The 14,472-nt window shown below is 38.1% G+C and overlaps 1 protein-coding gene across 3 annotated transcripts in view; it reads left to right on the top strand.

The window, feature by feature from the left end:
* gria4b (glutamate receptor, ionotropic, AMPA 4b) overlaps nt 1-10,311 on the top strand; it is a 135,113-nt gene extending 124,802 nt beyond the window's left edge. The window contains exons 14-16 of one of the 3 annotated variants that reach the window (XM_031308111.2): nt 2,330-2,444; nt 5,103-5,240; nt 8,321-10,311. In XM_031308111.2, coding sequence (XP_031163971.1) covers nt 2,330-2,444; nt 5,103-5,240; nt 8,321-8,485 — 418 coding nt within the window. In that variant the 3' untranslated portion in view covers nt 8,486-10,311. Of the gene's footprint in view, nt 1-1,599; nt 1,715-2,329; nt 2,445-5,102; nt 5,241-8,320 lie in introns of those variants that run through there. The other 2 variants (XM_031308109.2, XR_004899147.1) reach the window with 2 other exon arrangements.
* The last annotated feature ends 4,161 nt before the right edge of the window (nt 10,312-14,472 follow it).

Raw genomic sequence — 14,472 nt, 5'->3', positions numbered from 1 at the left:
AATTGTTGGTCAAGGCTGTTATTTTACATGGCTCCCTAAACAACATCATTAGCTAAAGCTGAAATATCTGCTGTGTCGCTTTGTGTTTCTGATCCATTTCCATTTCTGACTGTTTTTATTTTTCATAATGATGCAAATAAATTAAAAGGATCAAAACGCACACTGAGGCAATTCTCTCACTCTCATCACCATCATCACTACAGCAGCCTTCAAAAGAACCCATGAAATTAAAACACACACTTATTTTTAACGGCTTTTCATAGACATTTTATGCAAGCTAATCATGATTTTCCAGAACAGCTTAATGCTCAGGAATCCTGTGAGCTTTGAATTGGCTGACGTACATACACTATATACATGTGTAAAACAGGTCTAAATTATTTGCAGGTGTCTGGTCCTCAGAGCGCTGGCTGGTGCAGATATTTCGGGACTGGCGGCCCCAATTGCCAACATTTTGCACCAATATTTAATGTTTTAAATCTGGCAATTTCTGTGCCAAAAAAAAAGAAAAACTGAATTACTCAATTGTATTGTGTTGCCCATGTTTTTATCCCTGTTAGGGTAGAAAAACATTATGTGACATTAACATATCTGCATTCATACTTGTCACAAAATAAATTCAAGCTATTGGCTTCTATAACCAGCGGTTGCCAACTTTTACATCCCTTAAAGTAAAGCAATGTTTACACACAACCCTCGTCACAGATTACATTCAGTATAATAAAATTGAAATCTTGACCAGATGATGGCGTTAAAGAAAAAGGAAACCATGACTGTCTGTACCAAGTTTTGTGCTAATCTATCAGGTATATGTTGAGACCTGCTGGTGGTGCTAGATTTAATGTCAGGGGAAGTCTTTAGGAATCATCCTCTGGGGACCATGAATGTCCATTTAATATTTGTTGAGCTATTTAAGTCTGGACTGAAATATTACATTATCAGACAATAACATTTCTCCTTTTTCTTTCCTACCTTGTTAATCTTCTGTCGCTAGCAGATCTCATCAGCTATAGCTATCTGCGTAAGCTAATGCTAACGCTAAAACTTTAAGTCTTCTGCTGTTTTTTTTAATGTTTCCAGCAGATTAGTTTTAATACGACAATCCAGTAAAAGATATGCACATGACGGATAGGTCAAAGTCATATTGGCCCTATTTCAGGCTAACACTAGTGTAAGCTTATATAACATTAATATTGTGTACCATTTTTTTATTTTTTATTCTTTATTCTTTATTTTTATTTCGAACAAAAAATAACAATAAAATGAAATATAAAAACACAATAAGTGCGTAGCAACCCACCAAAAGGAAAAAACAATATTTATAAAGTGTTACAAATAATATGTTCAATCTGTCCGAATAGGAGCGGGATGAAGCTCCTCATTTTACTTAAGACAGTACATTCAAGGGGAGAAATTTGTGTTCAGTGTGTGTTTGGGTCCTGGGATGTAACCGTTTAGAGCAATGACGCACTTTTCCACCCTTGTCCCTCTCTTACTGCTACTCCCCCCCTCCCCCCTCCCCTCCCCCTCTCATCCTTCCCTCCCAAATTGGACAGCATACTCACCCCCTCTCACCAAATATCTTTTATCGTTTTCAAGAAGTGCAGTTAACCTGGCAGTGTTAAAACTCAATGAGCAAGGCCTGTTGGACAAATTGAAAAACAAGTGGTGGTACGACAAAGGAGAGTGTGGCAGCGGAGGCGGTGGCGAGAAGGTTAGCCGCTATGTCGCTATGCCCATGTGACCTTGATGTGGGTAAAAGAGTAATGTGTTTTGTTGGTAACAGGAGCATCTGCCGGGTCGAACCCCACAGTTACTTCCTAGTGACTATAGGAAACTTTTGATCTCAAGAGGAGAGCGAGTACTGTCAAAGCAAAAATATTTTTAATTAATTTATTAAGTATCTCAGAATATGACAGTAGCCCCATAGTGGGTGTTTAAGCGTACTACTAAGCATGAAGTACATTGTCTTAAACAATACTTTTGGGTTCACAGTACTAGCCTCTGTGATTTGTAAGAAAGGTCCCGGCAGTATGTGCCTGTTCCAGAAAAGCGATGCAGCCGGGGCCCCACATATATATGTCTGTTAGCTCTGCCCCTTCCCCTTAATATCTCCCAATAAACCCAACCCTGCAAACAACTATCTCGACCAATGAGCAAAGAGACATGTAGCGTAAGTGGGGCCCCTTCCCGGCTTCGTCACTTTGTGAAGAGTACTGAGCTGCTCTTGTTGGGCTTCTTCTGATTGAATAACATAAAATAACATGTTCTATGATGTTATTTATGTTATTTTCCCACCCAACCCTTCCCCGTCCCCCGTGATATGAAGAACGCCTGTAAACCTTGCCGTATTGAAACTGAGTGAAGCAGGAGTCTTAGACAAACTGAAAAACAAATGGTGGTACGATAAAGGGGAGTGTGGACCCAAGGACTCGGGAAGTAAGGTCAGTCTCCACCAGCCCGGGAGCCTCCCCTCCTCTTTTTGTCTCTATGCACACCTTTATAACGCTGGCAGTACTGTTCTGTTATCACAGCAGGCTGGCTGACATGACGCATACACACATAATATTCTGAGAAAGAGCAAGTGACAGACATGCAGGTAGAGACTTAAGGCGTAGCCTGAGGGATCCAGCATGACAGAAACAAGGCATGGTGCGGCGCTAACAGTTTTACAGCAGCTAAGCTATGTGCTGCAAGTGCAGATGAAGGATCACACTCACATTGGTTGTCACCTAAGACGGTCCCAGGGCATGTTCAGACGTTACTGTTTGTCACACTTGATGTCAGTACTAATGTATGCCTCAGCTGTAGTAGCACACACACAAGATGTTGATGCACTGGAGCATGGAGAGAGCTGCCACGTTTTTAATAAAGCCGCATGCACCTTCCACATCAGTCATGTCCTCTTAATCAGATAAGTGCAGGACACACACGCTATCACCTGCAAATGAGGCTAAGCATGATAGGCAGTATTTTGTGTCAAGGTAATACGTTGAATGCCCCTTAAGGACATAGGTGATTTATCGGAGGGAGATAAATGGCAGGGAGGGGCAAGAGTCAGAGCTCAGAGAGATCAGCTGCATATATTTGAATAAAAAGGGGTTAAAAGGTGAATGTCAGAGCTGACAGACAAGGCAGCCTGTTGAAATATGTAGGGAAATTAAAGGGCTAGTTCATCCAAAATATAAAAACCGATTTCCTCATTTACCTGTAGTTATATTTAGCCATGCAGATCATTTGAAAATGCACTTTAAATAAAAAACAGCAATATCTCTTTTCAGGAACAATGTCCTTGTTGCTTTAGATAATGCACAGAACATGCTGTCACCTTTTTTTTTCTCTGCAGTAGAAAGTGGTTTAAGTCCACTTTACATTGTGCAAGTGTTGACAATCGTGAGAGAAACTTGGTACAATCTTTGGTCAACAATCAAAAAACGGGTCCTAGATTGCATTGTGAGACACGTCCACACCGCCGATTTCGAGCTTTGGTAACCAAAGAAAAGTGTCAGAAATTTAATGAACTGCTACGATCCACGTTTATAAACCAACCAGTTGTCAACTATTAAATTAAAACTATCAAATTAAATTAATCTGCAACTATTTTCATTATCGATTAATCAGTTTGAATCATTTTTATGAAAAATAATACAAATTCTCTGATTCCAGCTTCTTAAATGTGAAAATGTTCTAGTTTTTTTTACTCTGACAGTAAAATTAATATCTTTGAGTTGTGGACAAAACAAGACATTTGATGACGTCATCTTGGGCTTTGGGAAACACTGATCAATATTTTTCAAATTTTTTTGATATTTTATAGACCAAACAACCAAGCCATTTTATAATGAAGTTTAGGGAAAACACAGGCATACACAAACCAGAAGATGAAGGCAAATTGAAAAAGAGGGCATCCCATGTTAGCACCATGGTAAAAGCCTGTTCATTAATTTGCTGCATTTTCAAAACATAATGCAGATGGATGATGCGAGCTGATGATGTGCCTCTGATCTAATTTTCTTTTTACAATTAAGCACAAGGATTCACTGCGCAGTCATCTGTGCACAATCTGACATACCTCAGATTAATATCGTCAGACTGACACAGACGAGACCGAGATTCTATGTCACACAGTGTGCCATGCAATAAACTTAAAGGTGCCCTGCCACACGTATTTCATTACTTTGTGGTAATGTCTGAAGTTCTACCATGGACTCTGTAACATTTTTTGTGGAAAAAATGCCTTGGTTACATTGTTTCAAGCCATTCTAGCGTGGTATAGAAAGCCTGCAGTAAGACTCGATTTGTGCCAGTTCTCATTAATATTCAATGAGCTAAGCTGCTCGACTCTGATTGGCTAACAGCTAGCCAATGAGAGCCTGGCTATCAGCATCCTTTACCCAGCGCAACTGGGCGAGCTCATGAATAGTAATGAGCTCAGGCAACACCACGTCAGACTGACCAGCTTTTGTAATTGGCCTGATTTCTCCGCTTATTTCTTTTCAGTGGCTAGAGCTGACAGAGGAGGTAGCAGTTCATTTTCACATTCACAACATAACACAAACACATATGGACCTAACATATTTCAAAAAATACAAGTAAAAACGGTTTTGTGTGGCAGGGCACCTTTAAAGCGTAGGTGTTGTCACACAGTGGATGATCCAAAGTGAGTGGGACATTGTTTCTGAAGAAAAGTTGCTGCTGATTTTTTCACTGTTGTGAGTACCACAGAGGCAGGTAGAGGCAAAGACCTGCATATTGCAAAACAAATAGAAATAGAACCAAAACTATCTGTTGAACTGATCGTTTAATGCAGAGAGCTAACTGATTTCTCTACAATGCTTTCTAAAATATTTGAGGCAGGATGATATCAGGAGTTTATTTTTGCTAGCATGGCCATATAAAGCATAAATAGACTGAAAGAGTAGAATAGTGTTATGTTGTTGTGTGAGTGTGTGTTTGTGTGCATAATGTGAAGTTGCTGTGTCATTTTTTCCACATTGTCTTATTTGTGTATAAAAAATGTTGAGTGTTTGTGTGCACTTTTTGCTACTTCTGCTAAAACTAGCGCTGACTTTTGTGTTTGTTCCTCTCGCCGCCGGCTACAGGACAAGTCGTCCCAGGCCCTCAGTCTGAGCAACGTGGCGGGGGTCTTCTACATCCTCGTCGGGGGCCTGGGCCTGGCCATGCTGGTGGCCCTCATCGAATTCTGCTACAAGTCGCGCAACGAGGCCAAGAGAATGAAGGTGGAGGCCCAGTCCCAGTCCCAACACCCCCATTACCACCATCCCCACCACCACTGCTACCCCTGCCAGACAGGCAGCCCCCACCATAGCCCCGAGCCTAGCCAAAGCCAGACTCCGAGGCCCAGCCCCATCCACAACTTAGCCGAGTTTAGAGAGGTTTTAAATAGCAATGATGGGGAAGCTGATAAGATGTAGTTGGGGTTTCCGTAGAATGTCTGCCTAAGCCTTTGCGCCCCCACACCCCCCACTAGTTCCCTGCACAGTGAGACTGTAAGTGACACCTATCATATCTCCGTGCTAGCTTTGCCATGCTGAGTGACTGTCGTGCCAGTGGCAAAAACGCTTCCCACTTCTCTGTCTTATCTGCTCACTATGTGGTGAATGTGACGTCCTGGTCTGCATTGAAGTTTTTGTGACAGGAAGCGATGAGTCATCTTCAGACATGACGTCGCCTGTACTGCTTCACAGCTTGTGTGGCTGCAGACGTTGGCCCTCATTTATCAAGCGAGCATACCGTGTGACCCATTGTCCTGGCAAAATAAAAAATCTATTACTCATTCTGAACTCGTGAAGATAATAATCATGTCTGGTATTCATAGGACTTCAATAATGTTGAAAATACATGATCGATTGCATGATTGATCACCCTTATCAAAATCTGCTATTTGATTAGAACAGACCGTCCTCACCCAGAAAACGACTGTATAGGTCGATTGTGCAAGCAGCTCATAACGCCCCATAATTACATTTCTTGTTAGGCGGCAACCAACCAAACAAGGAAGCGGGGTGACAAAGTATAAGAGTGCCAAATTCCGCATAAGGAGGGAGGTTGGAGTCGTGGATGGGTCAAACAAACACCGGACACTTAGTCCATACTGTCCTCATTTTAGTAGTTTCACGTGACTCATTTTAAGCCAATCCCTGAAGTTTTATTAACCCTAATTTAGGACTTTTGCTGCCTGAACTTAACTTGTTCTGTTACAAGGTTAACTACTGTACGTATTTAAAACTGTGCCAGTTACGTTAAATAGAACGGTCTCATGATTAAAATTTTCACCATGGTCATGTGTTGTGGTCACATGTTTAAAATAGCCACCTACAGAGAGGTCGCCGCCTAACAAGAAACGTAATTATGGGTTGTTATGAGCTGCTTGCATAACGGTCATAAATGTCGTTTTGGGAGTCTTGACACTTAACCTATTCTGTCATTTAGGTATGAGGACATGTTTGATTAGAAACTATGTTATGTACTATGTTAATGAGGATAAAAAGTGAGAATGAAAATGCAAGTTTACACAAATTAAGATTAGGTAGTTTATTGTCATACAAATTATAGGAACAGTTTTAGAATACATTTATAAATGTATTAGTTGACACACAGTTCTTAAATTTGACAGAATTTGAGTGTTACTGTTCAGACCTGCAGCTGTGATGATACAGCTTTTCCTCTGGACTCGTAGCATATTTGTGGGAAAGGCATGTTAAATGAGGACCAATGTCTTACTTGTACACACACGTCTACACTTGTGAGGACATTTCATCAAACTGTAGTACATTCGTCCATCTAGTGTGTAGTCTGAACCTTTGAAGCTCCAGTGACTTGTTTTTCTCACATCGAACCATCAAAAGTTCTTTGTAGCCTTGTGATGGCCTAAACACACACATGCACACACTTGAACCTGAGTAGTACTGTAGCTGAGGGATATCACTGTCTCAAGTCTGTCAGTTACAATAGGCCATCAATGTACAGCCACAGAACACATTTAATGAGAAACCCAATCTGAGCACACAGAAAGTTTTATATAATAAAGCCATATTTAAACACTGTACATTGTAAGGCTAAAGTTAAAGTAAGTGAGTATCCCTCAAGCTGAGCTGACTTTATTGATCTGGAGCTGTTTTCTCTAGATATTTCCCCCAGGTCCTTGACCGTTAGACTTTCAGATATCTTTTCACACTCTGTGTATATCTGTCCAACGTGGTTATGTGTCCCCCATCAGCACTTCAGCTCAAACTCTTCATTAGCTTGACTGTTGCTTAGTCAGCTTCCCTGTCCCACTGCCTGCAACTATCACTCACTGTGTAATAATTCTGTCGCTAATGGATTTACATGTAGTATGGGGCTGGCTTGATACTGTACTGAATGGCTATGAAACGTGTTTTGTTAGACTACTGTTTATATATTTAACTGCACTGTATTGTGAGGCTGTTTTTACAGATAATGTTGAAGCCGATTGGAGTTTTAGTTCTACTTAAGTTTCTTGGAGACAGAAGTAATGGCACTAGTTGAGTTAAACTGTGATGGCTAATGGTCGAAATGTAAATATGTTATACATTTGGAAGTAGGCTAACTAATTTAAAATTATACTGCCATATTTTTCATTAGGTTAGTAAGCACTGGGCTTCAGAAAATGTTCCTCTTCTTATCTCTTGTGTTTTTCACTGAGTTTCAGCAGAGCCCAGAACACAGCTGCATAGGTCCCAGTGGCTAACACCCCCAAACATCAAATTACAAGTGTGATAACATTATTAATTCTGCTGAATGTGGCAACATCCCTTAAACAGACAGGGCAAGAATCACAAGTGGGCAAATGATCAGACAGGTGATAAGTAAACAAGCCAGCAGTTTAGAAAGAGTATCTACTAACCACTTTATTTGGAGGCTGAAGTAAAAGTGGCTGCATCCTAAATGTTGGCAATAATCAAAAGGGGTGTTTCTTCCCCAATCTGACTTCTATTTTTAGTGATCTCAAATCTCAGCTATTTCTTTGATGAGTACAAATGTTAACATAACTGATAGAAATGATTTTTTGTGATTTGTGACATTTTGAAATGATATTTGTTTGGGATGTTTAAGACTTGATAAGTCTGGATTAAAACATGGACTATATATGGAAGCTAGCTCTGTCTCTTTCAGAAAAAACAACATTTTTACAAGCTTTATAAGTATCTTGATTGAGGATAATATCTAAACAAATTTGTCATGAACACATTCTAAAACTCCAATCTGCTACCGTACAAATGTTTATTTTTTATTTTGTACCTGCTCCTACACAAAATCTCTTTATTTCTCTCCTCAGCTAACATTTACAGAAGCCATGAGGAACAAGGCCCGTCTGTCTATCACAGGCAGTGTCGGGGAGAACGGACGGGTGCTGACGCCCGACTGTCCCAAGGCCATCCACACCGGGCCTCCCCTCCGCCAGAGCTCTGGCCTCGCCCTGGTCTCCTCCGAGCTCCCGTGAAAACCAAAAACCTCTCAAGTGCCTTATTTCAATAACAAGAAAAAAACAATAATCACACCGTCCACAAAAACAACCAGAAACTTACCACGAAGAAACAGGATTCACACACCCAACAGGTCACCTCCAGTGGGCGAGACGGGACCGACAGAGGCGCTAACAACAAATCCCACTGTTAGAGGCACAACTTGTTGTGGCTTATTGATTTCTCTCAGAAATCTGTGGCAACCAGAGGCAGAACAATCTTGATTTCTTTTTTTTTTACTGTGTGGCCACACAGAAGCGTATGTTTGAATCAAAGGTCATTGGAATCCACTGGAGCCATTCAACCTTTACCACTCCAGTGATGTGAAGAGGAACATGAGTAATATCATGGTATATGATAAAGATGAAGACCAGAAAACTGTAAACTTGAAACTCAAAACTGTGCATTTTTTGGATTGCTGTGAATTGGCAAACAAACTGAACTACAATCAAGATTGTTTTTCAAACTGAACAGTATTTGCTACACAGACATGAGCAGCGTTCAATAGACAACAATCACACTAGATATCAACAAGTGACACTGGGAGAGTTGTAGCCCAGTGCCATCAAGATATGATGAAAAATATTTGTATTCATAATAACAGAAATTAAATTGATTGATATTGAATAAATGAGCAAACATAGGAAACTGTGAAAATAAGTAAATATGTATATTCCATGAAAAACAAAATGAAGACTTTAGCTGTACATAGGGACGACTGTGTAACATGCTTGCTTTTTAAACAGATGTACATAGCAGATACTGTAGTGGACAGACAGACAGTTCTTTTTTTGTAAATCATCTTTAAAGATTTTATTCATCGAAATAATGAAAAAGATGATGCCACTTGAAGGAGGAGACGTGGGAAGCAGCGTTAAAATCTGTTGTGTTGAATACTTAACTGTATTACATAGGAACATTCAAACTCTTAATGTGAAGGGGTATCAACTGCCCAAATATTCTGATACCTGTTACATACAAATGCATTAATATATTCAACAATGAATGTTAAGTAGCTCCACCCCCAATCCTTAAACCACACCCCTCACTGTGCAGACGTAGACCCAGAGAGTTGCTCATAAGTAGAGCTTTATAAATCAAGTTTCTGCAGTCAGAATATAACTATTTTTTTCATTCTTTGATCTATTTTTTTTACGGAGAAATTAAAAAGAAACTGTCTGTCTCCTGGTTTTAAATGTTGACAGTCCAGTACTATCTGGGTAGATCTTTTAGACCATTATTTGTGTGGAGACAAGCCGAAGCCATGAGGCAAAATAAAATTTAAAAAAATGCCATTTATCATTCACTATGTTATTTGAAATGTCTATGCTATTTCCAGTAAGACGTCGAACCCGAACTGATGAAGCCGCTGTTTGTATGTTGAACAATGATTATAGAGCCCTTCCTTATTGAAACACTGTGGATCCTCCGGGGAGACTGGACACACTGTACAGAAATGTAATTGCTCCAGTCTCGCTGACTAAAGTGTCCTCATCTCTTTTTTTTTGGAAAATGGAAGGACAATCTGCAATAGGATACAAAAAGCCACATCTTCAGCAGCACCAGCCGACAATGGCTGTGGTTCTAAATGTTTTGGTTTATTTCTAGTTCTCATCCGGTCCATTCCTGTACACATGTTGTGACCGGACAGCGACGTTTGCAGCGGAGAAACCAGCTGAAATATTTCAGGTCATGCCTTTTTTGTCCTGCCATCCGTCTTTAGAGCTAAAGTGTAATATGGTGTCTTTTTTGGTTCAATTGTACATCTTTATTTTGATCTTTTTTAAGTAAAAACTAATTTCAAGTTGCATTGTACTGTCATTATTTGACGTGGAGATAACAGAGAAGCATGGTTGATGTTTGTGTTTGTGTCCTGTGAGCAAAATATGTCAACTAGTAACAGATTGTCATGAAACTTTGTATTAATATTTATGGTCCTGAGAGGATGAATCCTGAAGTTTTTGGTGACCCCTTGACCAAGGCTGGATTACAAGCCATGCAAGGTAACTAACTTTCCAGGGATCCAAGGACCACCAAAAGCCTCTGAATTGCTGTGTCGCAATTGGTTTGTAACAATTTGATTGATGTAACTTTGTTTGGAAATATACACCACTTAAACCCAATATCAAGTGACATTATAAGGACCTCAAGGAATAGTTTGACATTTTTGGAAATACACATATTCTTCCAGGAAGGCGCTACTCCCAGCCAAAAAGTAGTCCATCGTATAATCTCCCTGTGAAAACAGTTTGGATGTGGTACAGATTAAACAAACAAGATATAAAATGTTAATTAGTGAGCTTTAGAGGTGATGGTGAGGGATTTTTTTGTTTTAACCTGCAGACAAAACCAAGCTGTTTCACCCTTTTTCCACTGTTGATGCTAAGCTAAGCTGTAGACCTGAGTGTGGTATCGATTTTCTCTTCTAAGTTGTGTAAAAAAAAAAAATAATTGAAAATGAAATTTCCTATAATGTTGAACTATTCCTTTGAAGTCTGTGTTACTTTATTATTTGATTTTGAGGATCGTCCCTGTGTGTTAATGTAGCTTTAAGGTCTTCGCTTATATGATTATTTGTAAAATTGTGTTTAATCTAATTACCCAATATCACACCAGGTATAAGGCATACACATGTATACAGTGCACAGAAAGTGAGAGGAACATATGCAGTAAAAAGGGGCTTTTAGCACCACCATCAGGCCCAAAATTCCACTTTTACACAAAAGAACATCAAAATTAAACAAGCAGATTGCCATGAGATGAAGCCTCATCATCTATTTTATAATCTAAAAGGCAGCTTATTTCACAGCAACACTATGTAAATTATAAATACTATCTTTGGCAGATTTTTTATGTACATGTGATCACCTAACTATTGTTCATTGACTATTATTAACTATTGTTAAGATTCATCACGGCAGTTTTAATTTGTAGTTTAATTGACGTGGTGCTAATTTAACGCTCAATTGTTGCCTATTGTAGCTTTTGGGTTTTAAAATGTGTGATATTCAACACCTTTTTATTGAGTAATCACAGTTCATCCTCAGGTAATGCAATTCAAATTGTATGTGTAGTTCCCTGCAGGTTTTTTGGGGCCAATTGTGTTATTACATTTTGGTAATTATGTACAAAACAAGGAATCTTGCTCTCAGAGACCCAGTTGTTCTCACAAGATGCCTTAATACATTTTGTCCTCTTATGAAGGTGTCACATATTAATGCCTCAGAATACATGAAAATGACATGAAAAGAAAGAAGAGGGCAATTTACAGTATTCGTTTTAAGAAAGGAATGAAAGTGGTCAATAAAAAGGACAACACTGAAAATCTGAGGTCTGATTTAACCTTCATTGCATTGCATCACCATGTGGCCTTGGATAACCATAATCATTACAAAGCCTAACTCATGTTCCACCTTCACGTTTGCCTTCATGATTCAGGTCAACCCACAGGGTGCACACACTCTAATACTAGTGGTTGAGGAAGTATTCAAATCCTTTACTTCAGTAAAAGTTGTAAGCATGTAAGTATTATCAGCAAATTGTACTTAAAGTAGCCTACTTAAGGTAAAAGTATTCATTGTGCAGTAAAATGTTCATGTGTCAGTGTTTTCTTATTACAGCTGATGTTTCTGGATTAATATTACTGCTGCATTTTTTTTTGTTAAAGATTATTTTTTTGGGCATTTATTTTTATAGGACAGCTGAAGACATGAAAGGGGAGAGAGGGGGAATGACATACAGCAAAGGGCTGTAGATCGGGTTTGAACCCACTGCCGCTCTGCCAAGCAGTAGATTTCTGTATATGGGAACGCGCTTTACCAACTGAGCTACCCAGGTATCCATGATAAGCTAATTTTAACTCAGTCATATACTTTTGGGTAGTTTAATCTACAGCAATGCATCATATTCTATAAGATCATCATATGTTTGTAGCGTCGCTGTCCTCTGAGAACCACATATCTCTAAAAAGTCAATTTGTATTGAGCTTAAAAAAACAGCCCTGGAATGTGAAAGCAGCATTTTACTGTCATATAGTCCAGATCAGGGGTCTTCAATATTTTTTAAGCCAAGGACCCCTTAACTGAAAGAGAGATGGAGCAGGGACCCCCTACTACATATATTGTATAAAATTAAGTTGCATATAAAACTGGGCCTACAATAACTTGTAGGGCGGCCTAAAGGCTTTATACATACCTTTTTAGTGCATAATACTAAGCTATTAAAATAATAATTGTTGGCATGATTTTATAAATCATATTTTAATGTTAAATATACATGTGGCACAGTGAATACTTTGAGATTAACTGTATCTGTGGATGACTATCTTACCTAGGCCAGTAAGCCTATCATTAATGATATGCATTTTTTGACATTTTTCGATTCTTTAAGACATTTTCAAGACATACTATACTATGATTTTACCATGATTTTTTAGACTTTTTATGACATACTATACTATTACTTTTTGGACTTTTCATGACATTCTATACTATGACTTTTTATGTATTTTTATGACATACTATACTATGAATTTATAAATGAAATCTATAAATTATATACTATGACTTTAATCATTTTTTTCAACTTACTATAATATGACTCTTTTCGTCATCCCATACTATCACTTTTTTATGACTCATTCCGCCATACTGTACAATGACTATTTTTTAGAAGTACTACACTTTGACTTTTTTCGACATACTATAATATGACTTTTTATCACTTTTTTGACATACTATACTATGACTTTTTAATTGGTTTTTTTTCGACATACAATACTATGACTTTTTTCGTCATACTATACTGTCTTTTTAATTACCTTTTTCAACATACTATACTGTGACTATTTTATCACTTTTTTTTTACATACTTTTGACGTGCTATAGTATGACTTTTTAATGGCTTTTTTGCAGCATACTATCCTATGACATTTTTTGACATACTATACTATGACTGTTTTCGTCATGCTATACTATGACTTTTAAATGACTTTTTTTCCACATACTATATGATGACTTTTTTTATCACTTTTTTCAACATACTATACTATGGCACTTTTTGTCATGCTGTACTATGACTTTTTTTATCACTTTTTTCAACATAATAATACAATTACTTTTTTTAACACATTTTTTCAACATACTATACTATGACTATACTATACTTTTAGTAATGCTATACTATGACTTTTTTTCCACATACTATACTATAACTCCTTTCGTCATGCTATACTATGATTTTTTTATTACTTTTTTGACAAGCTATACTATACTAAGACTTTCGACATACTATACTATGACTCTTTTATCACTTCTTTTCAACATACTATACTATGACTCTTTTCGACATACTATACTGTGACTTTTTAATGGCTTTTTTCGACATACTATGTTATGAATGTTTTCGACATGTTTTATTTGGTAGCAAGATGGCTCAGTGGTTAGAGCAGCTGTAAATAACCAATTTTAATTTTTTTCAGCATACTATACTATGACTCTTTTCATCATGCTATACCATGACTTTTTATGACTTTTTTCGACATGCTATACTATGACTTTTTTTGTCATGCTATACTATGACCTTTTTATTACTTTTTCGACATACTATACTATGACTCTTTTCGTCATGCTATACTATGACTTTTTATCACTTTTTTCGACATACTATTCTATGACGCTTTTCGTCATGCTATAATTTGACTATTTATCACGTATTTCGACATACTATACTGTGGCTTTTTAATGGCTTTTTTCGACATACTATGTTATGAATGTGTTCAACATGCTGTATTCGGTAGCAAGATGGCTCAGTGGTTAGAGCAGCTGCACATAACCACTTTAGACTCTAACCCATGGTTCAAACCCCAGTCTGGGCATAGTCCATACTATACTAAGAGCAAATTCTGCATACAGTACAATGGCTTTTTAACCACTATTTTCATCATGCTATGACTCTTTTCGTCATG

The sequence above is a fragment of the Sander lucioperca genome, chromosome 13 (assembly GCF_008315115.2).
Source record: "Sander lucioperca isolate FBNREF2018 chromosome 13, SLUC_FBN_1.2, whole genome shotgun sequence".
In the NCBI taxonomy this organism is placed as follows: Eukaryota; Metazoa; Chordata; class Actinopteri; order Perciformes; family Percidae; genus Sander; species Sander lucioperca.
This window is presented reverse-complemented; position numbering and strand designations above follow the sequence as displayed.